At 41.8% G+C, this 25,952-nt stretch overlaps 1 protein-coding gene across 3 annotated transcripts in view; it reads left to right on the top strand.

Moving 5' to 3' along the window:
• LOC145343186 (uncharacterized) overlaps nucleotides 1-25,952 on the top strand; it is a 143,144-nt gene that overhangs the window by 114,099 nt on the left and 3,093 nt on the right. For 2 of the 3 annotated variants that reach the window (XM_080189200.1, XM_080189201.1), the window contains 7 exons: nucleotides 237-374; nucleotides 2,867-2,949; nucleotides 5,364-5,492; nucleotides 11,326-11,459; nucleotides 15,453-15,590; nucleotides 19,132-19,279; nucleotides 23,277-23,457. In XM_080189200.1, the coding sequence (XP_080045326.1) occupies nucleotides 237-374; nucleotides 2,867-2,949; nucleotides 5,364-5,492; nucleotides 11,326-11,459; nucleotides 15,453-15,590; nucleotides 19,132-19,279; nucleotides 23,277-23,457 (951 nt within the window). Of the gene's footprint in view, nucleotides 1-236; nucleotides 375-2,866; nucleotides 2,987-5,363; nucleotides 5,493-11,325; nucleotides 11,460-15,452; nucleotides 15,591-19,131; nucleotides 19,280-23,276; nucleotides 23,458-25,952 lie in introns of those variants that run through there. The other variant, XR_013886690.1, reaches the window with a different exon arrangement.

Raw genomic sequence — 25,952 nt, forward strand, 5'->3', positions numbered from 1 at the left:
CTCAGAATGCAGAGGTTAGCTAGCACGCTTCAAGGCTTGTGTTTTTTTTTGGTTTCAGTCGTACCTGCTGATGAATACACATAGCACGTGGGCATAATTATTTACATTACAAATTGACATCTGTGTCTGTGTTATCCAAAAACACTTGGATGCTGTGAGAATAATTCTGTGTTCTTTTTTCTGTAACACTCTTAACGTATTGAAGCAATAACCATTTTTGTTGTCTACCTGGACAGCTCAGTTAACAAAAGCGGATGTGGCTGCAAGGCAGCAAGCAATTCAGAAGTTCAATGCAGACAATAAGTGGAAGAAGAAAGGACTGGCGGTGGTTCCTCTCAAGTATTGCCTGTACTGGACTGATGGAAATTACCTGTGTGAGTGCTGTGGGAATATTACTGGGGGAGTATTGCTGGGAGTGTAATTAAAATCGTAAGGATGTTGTCTTGTGAAAGAAGAATAGTTTCGTTGTTCTCTAGGAATATGATTTAATTTTGATGTGTAATTATGTTAAGACCTCAGTTTTAACTTATTCTGTAGGACTGTGTGTTTAGGGAGGGCGCTGCAAAAGTTGCAGTTAATTCTCACTTATTGCGTGACAAAAGGTAAATTTTTTTACATTTATTTGGCCTGACCTCAGCTCCTTTAAATATCAGTATACATAAGGAATGAAAAAGTAGCTTCACCCACATAAGGATCACATCCCAGTTCAGTGGCATTGCAACAATGAGCAGAATTCAGCCTAGAGTACTGGAAAGAAAGATTTCCTTTTTTTGTATCTTTACAAGCAAATTGATCCAATTCAAAATGGATAGTACAGTCCAAAGGTCAGGGTAAATTAGCACCAAATGGACAGTCTGGGGATATTCAAAAAGAATGAACTCAGCAGTAAGTGGAGTGCACTGACTGCATTTGATGTGCCTTGGTATTTAGTCAGAGAATTATATTGAGTCCAGAGTGTTTCAGTTAAACTCAGGAGTACCTCTGCTGGAGGTGTATACACAATATGAGATTTTCACATTCCACATGCAATAATAGACACTTCCAGGTCAACCTTCAAAACCTCGGCAAACTAATTTCTATTTCTTAGTTTAGTATTTAATTTAGTGATTGGCCTGTTTGTCACTTAACTATAATGTTATTTTTATGACATATATTCAAATTATAAATCTTTTAAGCTGCAGCATTATTTATGAAACTTCACTAATACAACTACACCCTTAGGCTCAGAGAAAGACTTCCAAAATACAAATACCTTTCCTTTAGGCCAGGTCTGTGGACAGAACGGATTCCCATTTTCTCTTTCAGCAAATCAGGGCATTGGTTTTTCTCACAAACAGGTCAAGTTAAAATTACACACTCAGTATTTGGAAAAGGCAGCTGAGGTTTGACTACCCAAGTTTGATTAAAAACGAATAGATTTTCTCTTTCTTCATGGCACTAGAATCTATTGGACAGGTTATGGTGTTGACTGTAAGAGGAGTTCATCTCCTTCTGGCCATTCTACCGTGAGAGATATTGAGCCAGATCTTCCGCTATCAGGAATAGCATTGCACCGAGGTTAAGTTGCATCAGGATGGTTGGAAGCCCTGACTTGTGCACAGGTGCTGTAATTGCCTGGGAAACCTAAACTTCCATTGCTGCCTAGGACTCTATGCCAATGTCACTTATGTTAACCTTCCCAGTTGCAGTCCAGCAATAAAAGATGATGCACGTCCAGCTTTTTCACAAACTCACTTTATTTTCTTTTACAACTCCACATACATGTACCCAACACCCAGTGCCACCTGTAACCCCTTTATATATCCTGGTGAGTACTATTAAACAATTAACATACAGATTAGGTCTAAAGTGGAAGGTTGCAGTTAACCTTTTCTGACATCTTATGCTGATCTTGCTGTCAAAGTCTAGGGCTGTAAATGTGTCACGTACCTGGATCCTTACCTGCAGAATTGTTTACCTAGCTTAATCTCTGGTGTGACTTGGCGACTCGGAATGGAACTCAACCTGCTGTCACCATCAATCTCTGATCCAACTGACTGCCCACTCTCCTGACCTGACAGAACTACACATCCCCCTCATGACTAACAATGCACACCTCAAACAAATGTAATTATCCAACCCGTCAACATCTGGACCCAGTCCGTTTCCCCCCTCCCTTGACCTGACCCGATTATCTCTTGACCTGACTACCCTCCTGACTACTTGCTCCCATTCCACACCTGCTCATCTACCGCTCACCCTCCCACTCACTCAGTAGCCCACTCAAAGATTTGAGACCTTTGCAAAAGGCTCACCTTTTAATGTCATAAAAAGGGGGCATGCATTTTGCTCTGCTCCTCTTTGCTCATCCTCTTCAGCGTTGCTGCTTTTTGCCGGTTTTCCATGTGGAATGCTGCACTGAAGCACCATTGCAGCAGGGCAAGAAGTAGGCGCAGAGATCTCCAGAGGCAGCAGTGATGAACACAGCATCACCACAGATCAAAATATCTGGTCCATTATCTTGTGTACAGTTATTTTTATCCTCAAAACATTCTAGTTAACAGCTCGAATCACATGGAGTGAGGTTGTTCTACCTGTATCCAGTCACCATTTGGCTCATATATAGTGACTTATAGCAACGCCTTGAATGTTTGTTTGGAATATCTGCTCATTTTTACCAACACGAAGAACATTACATTGCATTTGCCTTCCCTGAGGAGATTTATTTTTATCTCTGTATTCTGTCAAGTTGTCTCTTGCTACACTTCATCAGAATATCTTTTATGTTAATCTTTTCACCAAATGTTTGAATACATAATAGTTGTGTGTAATATTTATTGCTATGCAACACATGATGTGTTTCCTAAGAGTAATTCATCTATTTTAGGTACTGTCTCAATATTTGCCAGTGATGGTTCAGTAATGGTATCACAAGGTGGAATTGAATCTGGCCAGGGCCTTGATACCAAGGTAGGCTTCACAATTCATGGAGTGATTCCTCATTGTGGTGAGATTTTTTTTGCTTCCTTCATTTTAATTTCTTGATGTTGTTATCTTCCCACTGTTCCCTCCTTTTTATGTACCCATCCCCCTCCCAAAATAACCTCCATGTGATAGTCACTTGGACAGTTGTTCTGTGTTTGATTATGAGAGCCTGGTAACTGATCTATGTTCATGGTTCTCCATTGGGTGTGGACTCTGGAGAAAAGTAAGCAAATTGCAGGAAGCTCAGCAGGCTTTTCAAAAGCACTATAAATGAAACCTGATATACACACACACACACATACGCACACAAACTAGTGTTACCTCTGCATAGATCCAATATATAAAATATACAACAATTTGACTTGATTGGATTGGAATAAAGTTTAAAAAAAAGAAAAAAAATGTACAACACACTGTGACTTCCCTGATAAGATATTTGACTGCCCCCTCTTTCTGGAAGGCAAATTGTAGAAGCAATCAAATCCTGTTCAGTAATAGCTTGCTGTGAAACCATTTTGGATTCAAAATTTTAAAGAGAATGAGCTATATTAAAAATGCCCTAGAGTGGAAACTCAATCTGAAAGAATGGGGGGAGGGGGTGGGCGTTGTATAATTTCAAGTGATTCGAGTGTGAATAACACTATGATTAAGTGTGAAATTCCTGTACAGACAGTTAAGGCTGAGAGAAAGAGACATTTGTCCTAGTGGATTTATCCCCATGGCTGAGTTGGAAGTTGAAAGATTTGAGACCTCTTACAGATAGCACACGCAAGTGGGACCAGAATATGGCTCCCAAACTGAGTTCCATCTAGCAAGTACTTGCCTGAGGACAGATTAGCCACTGGCTCAGTGCTAATAATCCTGCCTCGAATCAGAATGGCTGGGTTCAGATCCAACTCCACACAGTTCCAGTGATAAGAGCCTCAGCTCTGAATTGACATCAGTTTGAGTACCTAACCCATTGCCAAATGAAGGGAAGGTGCTGCTCTTTCAGCAGGATTGCAACCAGCAATTTGCAGGATAAAACTGAGGACGGCTATAATAGGCCACTTCAATTTGAGACTTAAGTTAATCCATGTTCTAGGGTGTGCTGATGAATAATTCCCACTGTGGTCTGAGTATCTTAAAAATAAACTCAACACACTCAAAGAGACATTGAATCGAAAGTGACATTGGATAGAGCGATCAAAAGCTTGATCAAAAAGTCGATTTGAAGGAGGGGTTTGAAGAAAAGATGGAGAAAGTTCTAGAGTGCAGGGCTTAAGCAGCTGAAAGCATGAGCACAAACAGTGTGGAAAAGGTTGGGGGGGCCGGTGGCGGGGGGGGGGGCGGGTGGGGTGGGAGACAAGGGTTAATAGACTGATAATAGTGAGTGGATCTTTGTCTTCTGCTATGTTGTCTGACCTCTCTTGAACCTCTTGCTGCTGCTCTTCCTTGTATTATCACTATTCAGGATAGAGATGTCCCTATTTGAAAAGCCATTTCAGCTGCTTAAGTTTGAAAGCTTTAAACTAAAAAAAAACTAAATAGTACCCTAAATAGTACTTTTAATGACCATAAGATGCTCCAAATTGCTTTTGACAATAATGTACTATTGAAGTAGTGTCTTTTGTAATGTAGGAACCATGGTAGCGAATGTGCGCACAACAAACAGCAATGTTATAATGACCAGATAATCTGTTTTTGAGAGTTTGATTGAGTTGAAACTTTGAGAGCATTGAGACTGATGGCACACAAGTATGGTGCAAGTCTTTGTATCAATTACTTTTTCTTTAAAAGCTTGCTGATCAAACTTCTGCAATCTGTTATACCACTACCTTGTCTTCAGGCTCATTACACTTAAACACCTGGATGTAAATCTCCATCAAAGCATGACTTAATGCAGGAAATTCATGTGAACTGGGTTTTGACAAGAAGGGTAAAGTCATATAAAGGAATGGCACAGAATTTCAATAGACCCATCTCTGAAGCAATGAGTAAATCAAGGAAATTCATGCTTACCAGTGTTTTGGTGTAAAACCAGCTTACAAGCTGAATGTAAATTTCCTCAAAAGAAAATGGAGCAACTGTGTTCTTGCATTGCAATTATGTTGAAATATTCCAAGTAATCTCAGGCTCACATTGCTATCCTGCTTTAAGACCTACAGTACAAATCTGATCTTGCTCCGATTGCAAGGTGCAGTCCCATGTCCTACCCGCCCAACAAGTAATTAAGTATTTGTAGAAAATGGACCAGATTCAATGTTAAGTCCATGCAAAATGTGCATTGCTTAGGTTCCCGTGGGTTGAGGAGGGAGAAAACTTTGTTCTAACGCTTTCATTGTTTCTTTTCCTATATGGAGTTTTGATTAGTTTTGTGTTGAAATAATGTCTGATTTCTGTCTCTTTTTGTATATCAGGTTGCTCAGGTATGTGCCTATACATTAGGAATTCCAGTTGATTTGATCGCTATCAAACCGACAACAACAGTTAACAGTCCAAATTCCGGTGTGACTGGTGGCAGCATCACCAGTGAGCTTAACTGTTTGGTGAGTCTTTGTGATACCCTCTAATTAATCATCTGTGTGCTTTCAAAGATTATATTAAATCATCTTGTACAAGTTTTCATCATTTCCTGTCTGTAGCAACATCTGTTGGTGGGACAGTAAAGTTTGGCCAGGTAGAAATGCTAGAAGTGGGATTCTACTATGCATGGTCTTCACCAGCATCAGATTCAACTGACCATCCTTTGCATTTCCATTGCATCCAGCATAATGCCACCACCAAATAATCCACCCCTCCAACCCCCTTGCAGCATTCTTAAGGAACAGTTCCCTCTCGAATACCGTAGTCCACTTTTTAATCAACTCAACAACCCCCTCCTTACAATAAAGTATAGGGTTTGCGTTTTACCTCCTGCTTTTATCTCCTTCCTTCCCACTGCCCCAGACCTCAAACACTCTTTCCGGGTGGAACAGTGATTTAATTCTACTTCTTTCCATTTAGTGTAAAGTATTCGCTGCTCACATTGCAGTTTCCTCCACGCATGGGAGACTAAACACAGATTTGAGTGACTGCTTTGGGGAACCCCTATGTTCAGTCTGCAGAGTCACTCTGAACTTCCAGTTGCCTGTCATTTTTTTGCACTGCCCCACTGCCATTCTGACCTTTTTATTATTCTTTCATGAGACATGAGTTTCGCTGGCTAGGCCAACATTTGTTGCCCATCCCTAACTGTTCTTCAGAAGATGATGGTGCTCTCCAGCCTCCTGCATTGTTTCAATGAAGCTTGCGTAAGCTCGAGAAATAATATCTCATCCTTGGAGTAGGCACTTCACAAACTTCCACACTGAGCATTGAGTTCAGTAGTTTCAGATCGAAAGTTCTGCCTGTATGTTATTCAGACGACAGCTGTTGATATTTCTCCCATTTCCTCAAGGCATCTTGGCTGGAATCTTACCACTGTTCACTGTGGCAGGAATTTTCCCATCCTGCTGCAGTGAACGGAGATCTGGCTGGTACAATTGCACCCCTTATGTTTTCTTGTCCCATTACCTTCTCCTTTTGCCTTGCACCACCATCCCTTTTGTCATAGAATGTAGAAACACAGAAGCAGGAGTAGGCCATTTGGCCCTTTGAGCCTGCTCCGCCATTTATTTTGATCATGGCTGATCATCGAGTTCAATATCCTGATCCCCCCTTTCCCCATATCTTCAGACTGCTTTAGCCCCAAGAGCTAATTTCTTCTTGAAATCAGACAGTGTTTTGGCCTCAACTACATTCGCTGGGGGTGAATTCCACACATTCACCACCTTCTGGGTGAAGAAATTTCTCCTCATCTCCGTTCTAAAAGGTTTACCCCTTATCATCAAACTATGACCCGTAGTTCTGGACTCCCCCACCATTGGGAACATTTTTTTCTGAATCTGCCCTGTCTAGCCCTGTTAGAATTTTATAAGTTTCTATGAGATCCCCTCTCACTTTCTAAACGCCACTGAATATAATCCTAACTGATTTAGTTTCTCCTATATGAAAAACCATAACTTATTGTCACTTAAAAAGCTCCTGCTTTTCGCCTTTGCCCTAATTTTGTACGTATTAAAACTTTTTACATTTCTAACGTTTTTTAGTTTTGATGATGGATCTTTGACCTGAAACATTAACTCTTTTTTTCTCTCTACTGACGCTATCTGACTTGCTGAATATTTTCTTTGGCTTCATTCTATCACCTGTAGGGAAATGAATAGATTTAGAGATGAAACTGTGCTTATAAAGGAAAAACTTTTCACGTATATAGCCGTTTTGATGACCGCAAGACTCCCAGAAGTGCTTTACAGTCATGAAATACATTTGAAATATAGTTATTGTTTTATTGTAGGAAATACAGCAGCCAGTTTGCACACAACAAACTCCCCCAAACATCAATGTGTTAATGACCAGATAGGCTGTCTTCTGATTTTATTAAGTGATAAATATTATTCAATTCATCAAGGATAACTACCCAGCTCTTCATAAAAATTATGCCATAAGATCCTTTGCATCCACCAGAGGCCAGAGAGAGGCCTTGATTTAACTTCTCATCTAAAAGACTGCAGCTGTCAACAGTGGGCCTGGGTAAGATGTTGGGTGGGCCAAGTGGCTTCCTTCTGCACTGTAGGGTTCCTATAGGTTTATGGGTTTGCCCAATCAGTGGAACGGTGGCTAATTAGTGAGAAACCTCGGACTTGTTGAACCCACTGTCCATTTTTGATTTGGAAAGGTTCACTCATAATGTGGTAGGGAATTCATGAGAAACTTATTTACTCAGAACACCGTGGAGCTCTATACCACATGGAGCTATTGAAGTGATGCACTTGTTTTTTGTTTGTTCATGGGATATGGGTGTTGTTGGCTTGGCCACCATTTATTGCCCATTCTTGAGGGCAAGTAAGAGTCGACCACATTGCTGTGGATCTGGAGTCACATATAAGCCAGACCAGGTAAGGATAGCAGAATTCTTTCCCTGAAGGATATTATTGAACCAGATGTGTTTTTACGATAATTGACAATGGTTTTGATTCCAGATTTTTATTGAACTCAAAATTTCACCACCTGCTGGTCCCCAGAGCATTACCCTGGGTCTCTAGATTACTAGTCCAGTGCCAGTACAGCTCCTCCACTACCTTCTCTTAAGAGGAAGTTAGGTAAGCACATGAAGCAGAAAAGGATAGATGGATATGCTGGTAGAGCATGTACATTTCAAGTACCATGTACTTCTAGAGGCAGACATTAGTCATTTGATAGTACAAAAACAGAGTATTGCCAAAGCTTTTTGTCTTGCACTCATCAGGATAATTCGCAAAAGCACTAAGTGTAAAGGGAACAGGGGCCTACAGTACATCCCAAGGACTGGCGGATCTAATCAAACAGTATGCCCCCTTCAGCTGTTTGCAAGATACTGACCGTATCCAATCAGCCCGTGCTTGTAAAGCTCAAAACATATTGTGTTGCAGATGGAGGAGGAGAAAGTGGGTTCCCGGACACGCGTCCTTTGTTTGAATAGAGGGGAGTATGGTAGGATGAGAGAAGAATTGGCGAATGTGGACTGGGGGAGCGCGTTGGAAGGTAGGTCTGCTGAGGAGCAGTGGAGGATCTTTAAGGAGATCTTTCTTGGTGCTCAGCAGAAATTTATTCCGATGGTTAAAAAGGACAGTAGGAAGAGAGGTAATAAGCCGTGGATAACGAAGGAGGTGAAGGAAAGTGTTAAATTAAAAGCGGAGGAATTTAGAGTAGCTAAGAGTAGTGGGTGAGAAGAGGATTGGGAAAGGTTTAAATGTCAACAAAGATTGACAAAGAAGTTGATAAAGGAGGGTAGGAGAAGCTATGAAGCTGGGCTAGCACTTAATATAAAAAAGGATAGCAAGAGTTTTTATAAATATATAAAAAGGAAGAGGCTGGCTAGGGTGAACGTTGGTCCTTTAGAGGATGAGAAAGGGGAGCTAGTGGTAGGGGATGGGGAAATGGCTAAGGTCTTGAATAACTTTTTTGTTTCTGTCTTCACGGAGGAGGACGTGAATAATTTGCCGGGTGTTAGCGATGGAAAGGTGGTAGGACTGGAGGGTCTTAATGACATTACTGTTACTAGAGAGGTGGTGCTCGACAGACTGGAGGGGCTGATTGTGGACAAGTCGCCAGGACCGGATGGAATGCATCCGAGGGTTCTGAAAGAAATGGCGGAGGTGATAGTGGATGACTTGGTGGTTATTTTCCAGACGTCGCTGGATTCCGGGGAAGTGCCGGAAGATTGGAAAATGGCTAATGTTACGCCGTTGTTTAAGAAGGGTGCCAGGCAAAAGGCGGGGAATTATAGGCCGGTTAGTTTAACGTCTGTGGTAGGTAAAATGTTAGAATCCGTCATTAAGGAGGAAATTGCGAGGCATCTTGAAGGGAATTGCTTGATAGGGCAGACGCAACACGGTTTCATTAAAGGGAAGTCGTGTCTGACAAATTTACTGGAGTTCTATGAGGATGTGTCTAGGGCAGTGGATAGAGGAGAGCCGGTGGATGTGGTCTTTCTGGATTTTCAGAAGGCGTTTGACAAGGTACCTCACAAGAGGTTATTGCAGAAGGTCAGGGGACATGGAGTTGGGGGTAGGGTGTTAGCGTGGATAGAGGATTGGTTGTCAAATAGGAGGCAGAGAGTGGGGGTCAATGGGTGCTATTCGGATTGGCGGTTGGTGACTAATGGGGTGCCCCAGGGGTCGGTGCTGGGGCCTCAGCTATTTACCATTTATATAGATGATCTGGAGGAGGGAACCGAGTGCAGGGTGTCGAAATTTGCTGATGACACCAAGATTGGGGGAAACGGCAAATTGTGCGGAGGGTGTGGAGAGTCTGCAGAAGGATCTAGATAGGCTGGGCGAATGGGCCAGGAAATGGCAAATGGAATTTAATGTTGGCAAGTGTGAGGTGGTCCACTTTGGTAGGAAGAATGATAGGAAGGATTATTACTTACGTGGCGAAAAACTGCAGCAGGCGACGGTGCAGAGGGACCTCGGGGTCCTTGTGCATGAGTCGCAAAAACCCAGCTTGCAGGTGCAGCAGGTGGTCAGGAAGGCGAATGGGATGCTGGCCTTCATAGCGAGGGGGATTGAATATAAAAGTAGGGAGGTCTTGCTGCAGCTGTATAGGGCATTGGTGAGGCCGCAGCTGGAGTACTGTGTGCAGTTTTGGGCGCCGCACCTGCGCAAGGATATTTTGGCCCTGGAGGGAGTGCAGAGGAGGTTTACTAGGCTGATACCGGAGTTGAGGGGATTGAGCTATGAGGAGAGGCTGAATAAACTAGGCTTGTACTCGTTAGAGTTTAGAAGAATGAGGGGAGATCTCATTGAGACGTATAAGATGATGAATGGGATGGATAGGATAGAGGTGGAGAGACTCTTCCCGCTCAAAAAAGACAGTAGGACTAGGGGGCACAACCTCAAGATAAAGGGGAGGCGGTTTAGAACGGAGTTGAGGAGGAACTTCTTCACTCAAAGGGTGGTGAATCTCTGGAATTCTCTGCCCGTTGAAGTGGTGGAGGCTGCCTCGCTAAATATTTTTAAGAAGCGGGTTGATGGGTTCTTGATAAGAGAGGGGATTAAGGGTTATGGGGAGAGGGCGGGAATGTGGAACTGAGCCACGACAGATCAGCCATGATCTTATTGAATGGCGGGGCAGGCTCGAAGGGCTAGATGGCCTACTCCTGCTCCTATTTCTTATATTATGTTCTTATTCTTATATTATATTAACATTAGATATAATTTTGTGATTGGACAATATTTGTGAAACAATCTTCAGTGTGCTAAGAATTACACTGACAATCTAAGATCATCAGTGGGGTTCATGGTGTGGCTCACTTACACATGTTAAAAATTATATATATTAACACATTGTCCTGTCCTTTACAGACAAAAAGAACATGTGCACACATTACATTATTTTCAACTAAACAAAATAGGTGTCAGCCATTATCCAGTTCATTTCTCAGGGCGATGCCTTGACCAATCAGAGTTAACCTTTAAATTTAAACAAAGATTGATATTTAACTGTAAGTCATCAGTTCTCCATGATAATGCTTCTAATCAAGAGTCCACTTGCCAATCAATTAGCACTGTCTTCTCACACAATATAAATTGTCTTGATGACTGCAAGATAAAAAAATTCTGCAAGATGTATCTTTTTTCAGCAAGACTTAATTTAGAATTCATATTTTGTTAGGAGCTTAGATCAGGTTGGCATAGGCAACAGTTTGTGGCCTCAAAGGATGTTTTGGGAAAGTATTGACTTGTTGCATCATGCTACTTCATTTGTTTGTCTCAGACACATGCTCTTGGGTAAACCTGTGCTTTGGTTTACTCACAGGGAGTAAAAAATTGTTGCGAGATATTGATGAAGAGAATGAAGCCTGTGAAGGATAAGCTTCCACCAGCTACCTCTTGGAAGGGTCTGGTTGCAGCCTGTTTTAAAGCCAAGGTGAATTTGACAGCACAATATTGGTGAGTAACTTAATTCATCAAGTGATCCTTCTTGAATGTGACTGATAAAGTTATTCTTCGCTGGCTTGAAATTGCGTTTCCTTCTTTCAAATAGTAAAACTTAGGTATTAAAATATGTAGGCTCGAATTTTGTAATCAATATCAAGGCAACAATGCTCTCTGCTGATCTCAAAGTAAACAGGTTTAGCAATCTCTGTGGTCTGCATTCCCCCTCTTTTGATATGTAGAAACATAAAAACATAGAAATTAAAGGCAGGAGTAAGCTATTTGGCTCATCGAACCTGCTCTGCTTTTCATTTTGATCATGGCTAATCATCATTCAATATCCTGATCCCCCTTATCTCCCATATCCCTTTTAGCCCAAGAGCTATATCTAAATTCTTCTTTGAATCAGACAATGTTTTGGTCTCAGTTACTTTCCACACAATTTGGGTGAAGAAATTTCACCTCATCTCAGTTCTAAAAGGTTCACCCCTTATCCTCAAACTATGACCCCTAGTTTTGGACTCCCCCACCATTGGAAATATTCTTTCTGAATCTACTCTGTTTAACTCTGTTAGAATTTTATAAGTTTCTATGAAATTCCCTCTCACTCTTCTAGACTCCAGTGAATACAATCCTAACGGAGTTAATCCCTCCTCATATGACAGACCTGCCATCCCAGGAATTAGTATTAGTTTGAAACTGGCACCAAGTCAAGGGGATCTTCAGGTGTCACACAACGATTACATCATTAAGCAGGATAAATAGCTAATTACATTTAAGAATTCTCACTGAAAACAAACCAGGATTAAAGTGCATTAATTATTCTTCATGTTTATAAATTTTAGAGAAAGCAAAACAATGGATTGGGACATAGATTTTAGAAACTGAAAGATCACATTTTTTTTAAACTTCAATTTGTTCTCAAATGGTGCAAAAGTGACATTGCACACATTTAAAAATGAGCTTTTCTGGGCCCAAAGAGGCCCCTCAGTAGCAATTATGAGTTACTATGCTATTAAAAACACATTTACAGCCATTAACAAGGCATTGCTTTTTCAGGGTTCCGGCAATATTGCAACATAGTCAGTTCATTGACTAATAATAGATTACAATTTATGCAGGGATTTCAGAGCACCCAATGGAGAAGCAAAGATTATCTCATAGCAACTTGTGAATTTCCCCGTTTAACTGGGCATATGCAGACCCAGAGATACTATCCGTTTCAGAGGACTAATGATGGCAAACATTGATATTTTGTTACTGCAAAATCTGGACCATTACGTGGTTACAATCTGGGAGCAAATGGTTGGTGTACCAGGTTTACCCAGTGAGTAGTCTCACAACACCCAGTTAAAGTCCAACAGGTTTATTTGGTCGCATGAGCCTTTGGAATGTTGCCCCTTCATCAGATGACATATGACTCACTCGATGAAGGGGCAATGCTCTGAAAGATCGTGCTACCAAATAAACCTGTTGGAATTTAACTTGGTGCTGTGAGACTACTTACTGTGTCTCATTGGAGTCCAGTGCCGGCAACTCCACATCATGACTACCAGGTCTGCTGACAGTGCCCCCCCCCCCCCCCCCCCCCCACACACACACACACACACACACACACACACACACACACACACACACCAAAGCTCTTCCAGCATAGTTACAACACTGACATCTACCCAGCAATGTGGAAAATTGCCTAGGCATGTCCTGTACACACAAAGCAGGACAAATCCAACCCGGCCAATTACCGCCTAATCAGTCTACTCTTGATCATCACTAAAGTGATGGAAGGGGGTCATCAACAGTGCTACCAAGCAGCACCTGCTCAGCAATATCTGCTCAGTGACGGCCAGTTTGGGTTTTGTTAGGGTCACTCAGCTCCCGACATTGTTACGACCTTGGATCAAACATGGACAAAAGAGCTGAATTCCAGAGGTGAGGTGAGAGTGACAGCCCTTGACATCAAGGCTGCATTCCATTGAGTGTGGCAGCAAGGAACCCTAACAAAACTGGAGTCAATGGGCATCAGGGGGCAAACTCTCTACTGGTTGGAGTCATACCTGGTACGTAGGAAGATGGTTATAGTTGTGGAGGATCAGTCATCTCAGCTCCATGACATCTCTGCACAAGTCTCTCAGGGTAGTGTCCTAGGCACAATAATCTTCAGCTGCTTCATCAATGACCTTCCCGCCATCATAGGTCAGAAGCGGGGATGTTCGCTGATGATTGCACAATGTTCAGCACCATTCGTGACTCCTCAGTCTGTGTTCAAATGCAACAAGATCTGTACAATATCCAGGCTTGGGCTGACAAGTGGCAGTAACACTCGTGCCACACAAATGCCATGCAATGACCATCATCAATAAGAGACACTTTAACCACTGCCCCTTAACATTCAATGGAGTAATCATCACTGAAACCCCCACTGTCAACATCCTTGGGATTACCATTGACCAGAAACTCAACTGGACTCACCACATAAATACAGTGGCTACAAGAGCAGTTCAGAGGCCAGGAATACTGTGGCGAGTAACTCAACTCCTGATTCCCAAGATCCTATCCACCATCTACAAGGAACAAGTCAGGAGTGTGATGGAATACTCCCCACTTCCCTGGATGGCTGCAGCTCCAACAACACTGCAGAAGCTTGACACCATCCAGGACAAAGCAGCCCACTTAATTGGCACCACATCTACAAACATTCAATCCCTCCACCACTGACACTCAGTAGCAGTGTGTACTATGTACCAGATGCACTGCAGCAATTCACCAAAGATCCTTAGACGGCACCTTCCAAATCCATGGCCACTTCCATCTAGAAGGACAAGGGCAGCAGATACATAGGAACACCACCAGCTGTAAGTTCCCCTTCAAGCCGTTCACCATCCTGATTTGGAAAATATATCGCTGTTCCTTCGCAGTCGCTGGGCCAAAATCCTGGAATTCCCTCCCTAATGGCATTGTGGGTCAACCCACAGAACATGCACTGCAGCGATTCAAGAAGGCAGCTCGCCACCTCCTTCTTAAGGCAACTGGGGATGGGCAATAAGTGCTGGCCAGCCGGTGATGCCCACGTCCCACGAATGAATCAAAAAATAAATGTCGATGCAGAACATCTTTCCACGTTCTACCTATGTTGTTGATACCTGCACGGACTGCAATCTCTGGATCCTCTCCCTTCTTTTGTAAGTTCCTCTCTACCACTGAGTAAGTATCCTGAACTCTGGCACCTGGTAGGCAACACATACAAAAATAAGTGATTGATAGAAATGTCATCTGAAAATGCTTTCTTTTTGTGAAATTATTGGCGGAACTGCATTTATATTTTCTCCTTGCACTATCCATGTTGCGATGGTAATCAAATGGCCTATACTCAGCACCCCACCAGTAGCATTCTAAAGCTGGACACTGATAGGTGTAATAAAGCAACCAAGTGTGGCTCTGTCTTGAGTTTATGAGAAACTGTCTGGTTTCTCGTCACACAACAGCATATCTGAGATGAAACTTTGTGTGCATGATCATATAACTGAACTGCCCCTACCCATCAATCATTGAAAGCATGAATGTTCCAGTTAGAAGCATGTCACTCTTCACAAACTTATTTCATTCAGTTATAAGTCAAGTGCATTATTGGAGACCTGCATTTGACTCATTGTGTAGTGATTTTGGGCATATTCACTGGTATCCTATTTTCTTAAATGACAGATTCCTATTCTGTAAATATCATAAGCAGAATATTGATTACTTTTCCTTGTTTTCATCACCTCTTTTAAGAGACTTGGAACTTGGTACATGGAACTTAGTAAGATAGAGGGTTATAGGTAAGCCTAGTAATCTCTAAGGTAGGGACATGTTCGGCACAACTTTGTGGGCCAAAGGGCCTGTAACCGTGTTGTAGTTTTTCTATGTTTCATAAAATCTAACTCAAGTTGCATCTTTGGAGTGTATTTTTCTAAGAAGTGTAATGATTGATCGCTTTATAAAGACATGATTGTGTTATTTGTGTAGGATATGGCCAGACCCACAGCCCAGACATGCTCCTCAGTATAACTCATACGGAGTAACTGTGGCAGAGGCTGAAATTGACGTCCTGACTGGCGAGAACCAGATCAACCAAGTGGACTTGCTGTTTGATTGTGGTGAAAGGTAGGAAACAATATTGACAGAAAACTGCACTACGCTGTTTCACATGAAATGTCAGCCGTTTGCCACTGTCATGTTCTTTTCCTTAGATGAAAGGAGATCATTAACGTGAAACATTCAGATTGAAGACTCAGATTGTTCTCTGAACTCAAACATTTGGATCAGTGAATAATATAAGTGAGATGCACATTATCCTTTTAAACACTTCAGGAAAGGTTGTTTGGTTAGAGCATTCTATTTCCAATGGCGAAACAAAATGCCATCCCATCCAAAGGTACCTTCTTAGACCCCTTATTCTACCTCACTGCCCCAGCAGAGGGAAGGATATCTCACTGCAAACTCTCCACTTCTCTCTCAATATGAGAATTTTCCACCTTCCTGTCTGAGAACATTACAAAGCACCCGGCTGAGAACCTTGTACCCACTTCCCTGTCGCAACGATTCATCATCCTCCATTTGTGCACATTTTGATATTCTCCACTGGCCATTGACTGTACCAATCGCAACATTCTCCCCCTCTGCCACTCAAACAGGAAGTGTTTTTGTAGGTCCAGCCTTAATCCCCTGCCGGGAAAGTTTTTCTATCTTCGACCACTGTCCCTCATCTATAAACGGTGAATGGGATTTTCCCACATGTTTTGCAGGAGCAGAGGTGGCCTGCCATGGCTGGCAGAGGGATATTCTGGCCCAGCCATTGTCAATGGGATTTCCCATCAAATGTATCTCTCACCACTAGGAAACCCAAGGCAGAAGTGCACCTTTGGTGCAACTGAAAGATTCCACCAGCGTGAACAACTGGAAAATTCCAGCCAGATTGTAGTATTTCTTTGTTATTTAAAAATTTAGAGTATTAGGAGTTTAGAGTACTAAGGAGTTTTGTGAAGGGGAGGTTGTGTCTCACGAACTTGATCAAGATTTTCGAGGAAGTGACAAAGATGATTTATGAGGGTAGGGCAGTGGATGTTGTCTACATGGACTTCATTAAGGCCTTTGACAAGGCCCCTCATGGCAGACTGATGCAGAAGGTGAAGTCGCATGGGATCAGAGGTGAGCTGGCAAGGTGGATAAAGAACTGGCTTGATCAAAAAAGATAGAGGGTAGCAACGGAAGGGTGCATTTATGAATGGAGGGCTGTGACAAGTGGCGTTCCTCAGGGATCAGCGCTGGGACCTTTGCTTTTTGTAATATATATAAATGATTTGGAGGAAAATGTAACTGGATTGATAAGTAAGTTTGAGGATGACACAAAGGTTGGTGGATTTGCAGATAGCGATGAGGACCATCAGAGGATACAGCAGGATATAGATTAGTTGGAGACTTGGGTGGAGAGGTGGCAGATGGAGTTTAATCTGGACAAATGTGAGGTAATGCATTTTGGAAGGTCTAGTACAGATAGGAAATATACAGTAAATGACATAACCCTTAAGAGTATTGATAGGCAAAGGGATCTGGGTATATGGGTACAGAGGTCACTGAAAGTGGCAATGCAGGTGGAGAAGGTAGTCAAGAAGGCATACGTCATGCTTGCCTTTATCAGCCAGGGCTTTGAGGTTAAAAACTGGCAAGTCATGTTGCAGCTTTATAGAACCTTAGTTAGGCTGTACTTGGAATATAGTGTTCAATTCTGGTCACCACACTACCAAAAGGATGTGGAGGCTTTGGAGAGGGTACAGAAAAGATTTACCAGGATGTTGCCTGGTATGGAGGGCATCAGCTATGAGGAGAGGTTGGAGAAACTTGGTTTGTTTTCATTGGAATGACAGAGGTTGAATGGTGACCTAATAGAAGTCTACAAGATTGTGAGAGGCATGGACAGAGTGGATAGTTAGAAGCTTTTTCCCAGGGTGGAAGAATCAATTACCAGGAGGCACAGATTTGAGGTGTGAGAGGCAAGGTTTAAAGGAGATGTATGAGGCAGATTTTTTATACAGAAGGTGGTGGGTGCCTGGCACTCGTTGCGGTGGGAGGTAGTGGAAGCAGATACGATAGTGACTTTTAAGGGGCATCTTGACAAATACATGAGTAGGATTGGAGTAGAGGGATATGGTCCCCGGAAGTGTAGAGGGTTTTAGTTAAGTTGGATAGCATGGTCAGTGCAGGCTTGGACAGCCGAAGGGCCTATTCCTACGCTGTAATTTTCTTTGTTCTTTATTCTATACCGCAAGTTATTGTTCTTATAGTGATGCTTGCAAAGTTGACATATCAAGACAAAAATTGTGAAGCTTAGCTGCCGTTGTGGATTTCCCTGTGATACAAAATGGAAGGTATAGGATCGGGTGTGAAACGTTGGGTGGGATTTTCCGTCCCCTTCCTCCTGGGCCAATCTTCGGTCCCACCCAAGTCAAAGGATATTTGAATGGCACCCCACATCGGCCAGGGGGGAAACCCACTGCTGGAAAACTCCGGCCATTATTCCTCATTCCTGTGACCCTCATTTCATCTGTTAGGACTTTGCTTCAGTGATGTTCTGCCATTTCAACAATAGTTCATTGAGGATTGCTCCCTGGGGATAGTGGGTCAGTAATGAGGGGCATAATTTTAAGATGGGAGGCACAAGATTTAGATTTGTGGAAACAGTTTGCACCCAGAGAGCGCTGGGACTCTGGAATGCACTGGCTGAGAGGATAGCGGAGGTTAAAAACCTCACAGCCTTTCAAAAAATACACGGATGAGCACCGACATGTCATAACATTCAAGGCTATGAGCCAAATGCTGGAAAGTGGGAGTACTATTGATTTACGGTAGTTTTGTCAGTGCAGACTCATTGGGCCAAAGGGCCTCTTCTGTACTGTACAACTCAGTGGGCGGAATTTTCCGGCTTTGCTCACCTCGAAACTGGAAAATCCTACCCCAGGTCAACAGACCTTCCCATGGTCCGCCCCTCGCCTGTTCCGATTCCCGTGGTGGGCTGGATGGTAAAATTCATGTGGGTGACTCTGTCATCCCCAATTGCTATAACAACACCAAAATTGAAAAACTGCACTCATGATCATTCAAACCATCTGCAACTTAAAATAAAATGTGGCTGACACCAGCAGACATGATGTGGGTATGCCAGCGTTGGACTGGCGTAAACACAGTAAAAAGTCTGACAACACCAGGTTTTAGTCCAACCTATTTATTTGATAATATACTCGCAAGCTTTCGGGTTAGCCCCTTCGTCAGGTGAATGGAGAGTTCTGGCCTCAGACACCAGCAGAGGCAGTGCTGACATTGTCGCTGATATACAGCTTTCTTCAAACACCCTGTGGTAACCTTTGTGAATCCTGATGTTCCGAAGTCAGCAGCATCATCTCACCAAATGTTCGCTGCTGCCAATAACATTAGTACTGCCATCAAGGGCAGTGTTATTAAAAAATAAATTAAATTCTCTAAAATACCATTCATTCCCTGCCCAGTTCATGACTTTTTAAAGTTACTTTCCGTTGATGTCATGATGAAAGTAAGGCATGCTGCATGGTTCCAGAAACAGTAAAGCGGTAAGTAACCAAACCAATATCTGTTTTAGATGGCCACTCATCTTTCTTCTCCTTATCATCTGCAGCATGAACCCTGACATTGATATTGGACAAGTTGAGGGTGCCTTTGTCATGGGCATGGGATATTGGCTGATGGAGAAGATGATCTATGACCCCAAGACTGGGGAGGTGCTGAATGCAGGGACGTGGGATTACAAACCACCATTCAGCAAGGTAGGTTTAGAATGGAAGGAAGCAGGATCTTTACTCAACTCTAGTGCAGTATTCTTTCCCTTAATTGTTGGAATCCTGTTTTAAATCTTTACTGTGTACCAAGATAAGAATCAACTGTGGTTCATTACTTTTCTAACTGTTTGTTTTGTTAGCATTTAAATACAAAACTCAAAACTCAGACTGGTCAATTCTCCACCTTTGGAAGGACTGAGAGATAAACGATCTATCAACATCACAACTGGCATTCTTTGGACTTGTGTCTTTGAACTTACTAACATGGCTGGCCTTATTACCTATCTTGATGTTGTAAGACAAGCATCCAGTGATGTTCACTCACTCACTCTCCCACAGACCGCACCACCCCCCCCGCCCTTCTCTCTTCCCCCCACCCCAATTGAGGTCACAGCAATGTTTACAACAGCTTCTCATAGACTATCAAGGCCTTGCTACTATTTCATCTTTACCCTTCAACACAGTCTGCTGAATGGTAGTCATGCTTTCAGCATTTCATCCTTGAACGGACGGTTTAACCATTCCTGTGATCAACTAATACTTGACTCACTCCTTTAGTGGATAATTTTCATCCAATCATTTTAGTTTCATGAAAATTGCTATTTTAATTTTATAAGTACTTCATGGTTTTGATAAAGTGACATTGATGCCTCGTATAAATGTTAAAAAATTGGGAAATTGTTGTAACTTGGTATGCCCATGACTGTAAAGATAATTATGGATAGAAAGAAAGAAAGGCTTTTATTTATATAGCACCTTTCATAACCTCAGGACAGCCAATGAACCAATTTTGAGGCACTGTTGTAAGTGAGGAACAGTGACTGTATTTCAAAAGTACTTAATTATTTATTGACTACAGCTCAGCCTTCAACACCATTATTGCCATGAAACTCATCTCCAGACTCCGTGGCCTGGGCCTCGGCACCTCTGTCTGTGACTGGATCCTGAATTTCCTAACACACAGACCACAATCAGTAAGGATAGGCAACAACACCTACTCCATGATCATCCTCAATACCGGTGCCTCACAAGGCTGTGTTCCCAGCTCCCTGTTATAATCCTTGTAACACCTGTGTGACTGTGTAACCAAAATCCCCTCCAGTTTGATTTTCAAGTTTGCTGATGACACCACCATAGTGGGACAGATCTCAAGCAATGACAAGACAGAGTACATGAATGAGATGTAGAACCTGGTGAACTGGTGCTGCGACAATAATCTCTCCCTCAATGTCAACAAAACAAAGGAGATTGTCATCGACTTCGGGAAGCTTAGAGGAGAATGTACCCCTGTCAACGTCAACGGGGATGAACTGGAAAGGGTTCAGAGCTTCAGGTTTTTAGGTGTCCAGATCACCAACAATCTTTCCTGGTCTCCTCATGCCAACACTGTAGTTAAAAAGCCTACCAATGCCTCTACTTTCTCAGAAGATTAAGGAAATATGGCGTGTCAGCTAAGACTGTCACCAACTTTTACAGATGCACCACAGAAAGCATTCTTTCTGGTTGTATCACAGCTTGGTTTGGCTCCTGCTCTGCCGACGACCGCAAAGAACTACAAAAGATCATAAATGTAGCCCAATCCATCACGCAAACCACTCCCATCTATTGACTCTGTCTACACTTCCCGCTTCCTCAGCAAAGCAGCCAGCATAATTAAGGACCCCATGCACCCCAGACATTCTCTCTTCCACCTCCTCCCATGAGGAAAAAGATACAAAAGTCTGAGGTCACATACCAATCGACTCAAGAACAGCTTCTTCCCTGTTGCTGTCAGACTTTTGAATGGACCTAACTTGCATTAAATTGACCTTTCTCTACACCTCAGCTACAACTGTAACACTACATTTTGCATGCTCGCATTTCCTTCTCTATAAACGGTATGCTTTGTCAGTATAGCGCGCAAAACACAATACCTGTCATTGTATACTAAGTAAAAAGTCTGACAACACCAGGTTTTAGTCCAACCTATTTATTTGATAATATTCTCACTAGCTTTCGAGGGGACAGCCTCTTCGTCAGGTGAATGGAGAGTTCTGGCCTCAGACAGAGCATATAAAGCACAGACAGTTTAGAGATTACTGATTAAAATTTAATCAGTAATCTCTAAACTGTCTGTGCTTTATATGCTCTGTCTGAGGCCAGAACTCTCCATTCACCTGACGAAGAGGCTGTCCCCTCGAAAGCTAGTGAGAATATTATCAAATAAATAGGTTGGACTAAAACCTGGTGTTGTCAGACTTTTTACTGTGTTTACGCCAGTCCAACGCCGGCATACCCACATCATTGTATACTAATACATGTGACAATAATAAATCAAATTAAATATCATAGAAAATTAAAATTATGATTTTTTTGGTAGCCATGTCAAAATAGGCCAATAGAAAATGTGTTTTGAATTTTATTCAGTACAAATTGTAATTCAGTCCCACCAAAGCTATTCTAAAACTGGAAATGAGTTTGACACTCGAATCATGTTCCTTCCCTCCAGAAAAAGTATTGTAAGAGCAGTGCAAGTTAGTAAAGGTTTATTTACACATGGACCTTTTCAGTTGCACACACGTATGGGATACTTTGATAAAGCATAGAATCTGTTGTGATACCACTTTGAGTAAGTATGCAAATAGGCAGAAAATCTGCAGGGCCAATGTGATGCCCTTCCCACAAAAACATGAGAAGCGTGTGAAACTGGAAAACATTGCCACTGGGATGAGTGTGGTAAAGGCTTGAACTGCAGCCAGAAGGCAAGCAGCAGCTGCATTCTTGAATATCTCTGTGGAGAGATTACAAATCCCCAAAAAGTCAGGGAACATCAGGAAGATGACGACCAAATTCCCCAATATAAATCAGAAGGCAGCAGATTTCCTGTCTGAATTTAGACCTTATTAAACAAAGGATGGAATTATGCTTTTTAGATTTAACTGTCGCAGAATCAAATAAACAAGCGATAGAAATAAAGATAGCCATTGTACACGCAGGGCTGTATAGAATCAGCATTTGTGGCCTGTCTGAGGGAGAATCAGAAGGGTCCTGTTAAACCATGGAACATGTTGGGGGATCGGCTTTGTGTCAATGTGAATTTTAAATTATACTGATATGGAGTTGATGACGTGATGACAACAGCCACAAGAATCAATTTCGATCAACTGTGATTTTTCAAAAGCTGATCAACCTGAGCCAGTCACACTTGATGCTTGCAGGGTAACAGAGCCATTTATAGCTTCAATACCAGTTGAAGCTTTCGAGAAAGACTGGAGGGAAAAAAAAGTCACAACATCGACACACTGCTAAAACATGGCAGAGGACGTGAAACTCATGGCTGGATGACAACACCTGCGAGCGTCGGGTGCAGCTGCATTTGGCTCCAAAACTCTATCACAAGAGCAATCCAATTATTCAAACACAGAGTGCAAAATACTCGCTGTCATATTCAATATCAGATAATTCCACGTGTACACAATTGGTAAAGGGTTCAATGTGTAAACTGACCACAACTCATTAGAAATGTCTTGGATCAAACTGTTGACAAGTGCACCATTCAGACTATGGGGATTTGATTTCAAAGTCCATCACAAACCAGTGGCAAACTGGTTACTTCAGATATATCATTTCATGTATCTTTGTTCTCCCCTTTGAGTGTTCATGGCTTTTCGGCACCCATAGACTAGCTTCACATGTAACGAGTCTTCAGTAGGGGAGAAAAAAATGAACTGAAAATCCATTTCGTCCCTCCTTTAGTTTTCCTAAGTTAGCTGCTTTCAGTTTTGCTGAACTACACTCAGCAAGTAGGTTTTAAATGCAAAAGATTAACGTGCTCATTCACTTTAACCAAGATAATGGGTATAGCAAAAGCAGAAAAAAATAGGATGAATTTTGGTTAATGCATTTGAGGACCAGGTAAGACATATCAAAAATGTTCAGAAGTTGTAACATATCAAGGTAAATGCAGCTGCCAGCAAGATCACCTTGGTTGTATTTTGTTTATCAGAGTATACCCGTCCATTTCAACATCGAGCTACTGAAGAACGCTCCCAACCCAATGGGTGTCCTTCGCTCCAAGGCCTCTGGTGAACCTCCCCATTGCATGTCCTGTGCAACTTTATTTGCTCTGAAGCGTGCCATTGAAGCAGCCCGTCAGGATGTTGGACAGAGCACCTACTTTCCATTAAGTGAGTATGATCAGCAGGGTATGTTTGGATGGCTTTCCGATCCATGGCTTTTTAATTCCAGTGTTAACACCAGTGAAAAATTAAGATCAACTGGAAAATCTAAGTTTGTGCAAAAACTACAGTAATGTGTTTGACTCATCACCCCCATCTTTAAGCAGTAATTTACCAAATCAGAATGCTGTGCACTGCATGTGGTGTCTGTGGATACTCTATTAAAACATAATAGGATTAATATGCACTTGACTGAACTGCATCATTTAAAAATTGCATTATTGTTGGAAGCAATTACATAGGTTTTCAGCATCTTTCTACTGCATTCTTATAAATGAAAATGACCTGATTCCTTTTGCCTTTTCATTCATATGAGTGACCTAAAACTGCATCTTGTACCTCAACGTGATACTGGTCAATGGATATAATCTTTGAATCATGGTGTTCTGTTGATGTCTTGTGCTGAGACAACAGATCTCAAGCAGTTTTCAGTGTAATCAGAAGCTGGGATTTAGTTAACTGCTCTCTATTTCTGTCATTGTGCTGACATCTTCTGCTGGTTTGAGCTAAAGAAAGTAAGACTTGCATTGCACAGCCAAGGAATTGCTTTTGAACTGTAGTCACTGTTGCAAAAAATATGGCAGCCAATTCGAGCACAGCGACAAACAGCAATGTAATAATCACATCATCTGCCTTTGTATTATTGACCGAGGGAGAAAAAGGGGACGATTCTCCACAAAAGAATCCTAAATTCTAATTCTAAAGCGCTGCTTTAGCAGACTGGGTGAATCACCCTCAAAATATTTGAAAAAAATATTTCTCAATATATTTATTCGTGGTAACTAGGTAAAATCTGAGCAACATAGCTGAAAGCGAATTTAGCACAAAAAAATTGCATTTACTTTGATCCACTGCTGTGTGATTTCAAGAAAAATTTAGATATAGCTGTTGGGGCTAAAGGGACGAAGGGATAAGGGGAGAAGGGCGGGTCAGGATATTGAATTTGATGATCAGCCATCATCAAAATGAGCAGTGGAACAGGCTCGAAGGGCTGAATGGGCTACTCCTGCTTTTAGTTTCTGTGTAAGTAATCCTATTTTGAATGATGTTAAGTTACTAGAACTACTTTTAAAAAAACGCAGAACTGTTTTCCACTTAGATTGGAGCACTGTAGTCAGTTTCTTAGCAATTTTTTTTTTTGAAATATATTCAAAACCTTTCAAAACTTATTAGTATCCTTGCAAACAAAAGAATCTATGCAAAGACCTGCAAAGCAGATGCCCCCAGTAGTCAATAAATCACATTTGTGGTGTGAAGCCAGTTTTGTGGGCCAGGCCTGTTACTAGCACAATAAAATTCTTTAAAACCTAGAGAATAGATCACAGAAACTTGGATTTGCATTGAACACAATTCATGTTTAAAAACATCATCATCTGTGATATTTGGCAAACTGTGACAAGGAAGACCAACACAATTGAGCCAAAAATTGAGACTAGTCCAGGCTATGGTTCTACTAAGGCCTAGTGTAAGCTTGAAATGCAATACTTCTTGAATATTTAACTGCTGTGGTTATACACCCAATTCACCTTTCCCTAATCTGACCTGTTGACTTCAGCTGCGGAACTTATGATGCTTTGTAGACTACGCTGCCTGGATTTCCCTGCTGTTTAGCCATTTTCAGCAGGCAACCCTGCAACGACTTAAACACGCTTGGAATTACCCAGACCCAAATCTATCATTTGTTCACATTAAAGGATACCTGCCACGCACAAACTCAATGGATCTAGATCAGCCTGTACTGAATTTGTTTCACCTACATTTCTAACTCCTGAACACACCTTTGTGGCATTTGCAAATTTAAGTTGCTTCTGAATAGGAAGCCTACAAAAGATTTTTTTTAGATTTAAAATGGCTGAAGAATTAAGCCCAGGCAACTATATGCACATTTGCTAAAATCAATAGCAGGCAATGGAGTGGAAACCGTGCTGTAATATGGGCTGTAAGAGAACTTGTGTAGGAGCAACCAAATAAGCGGTCATCATGGATTTAGACATAGAAGATCTGTTTGAAAATACTCCTTCAGCTGTAACAAAGCAGGTCATGCAAGGAATCATTGTACTATTTGCTGGAAAGTGCAGAAGGATTATGAAAAAAATCCACTTGAAGAAATAGGATAAGAAAATAGCTTTAAAAAGTAAACCAATGTCGCCCATTTGACTGGTCAGTATTTACATGCATGTTTCCAGTGCCTGTAATATAGAAACTGTACTGTTAAAATTTTCAGATGTTAAAACAGGGAAAGTAATGGAGATGTCAGTACATTTGGTTTAGATTAGTTATGCAGTTGGTAAGATAACGTATTACTGACAAATGCAACATGTTACAAATTGGATATAAAAATGTGGAATACATATTCACAGTAAATGGAATAACATTGGACCACAGGGACTCCAATACAGATATAAACACTGTCTGTTATTAACACAGCTATTATTTGTGTTTTC

The sequence above is a fragment of the Carcharhinus amblyrhynchos genome, chromosome 5, assembly GCF_965287045.1.
Source record: "Carcharhinus amblyrhynchos chromosome 5, sCarAmb.v2.hapA, whole genome shotgun sequence".
Lineage (NCBI taxonomy): Eukaryota > Metazoa > Chordata > Chondrichthyes > Carcharhiniformes > Carcharhinidae > Carcharhinus > Carcharhinus amblyrhynchos.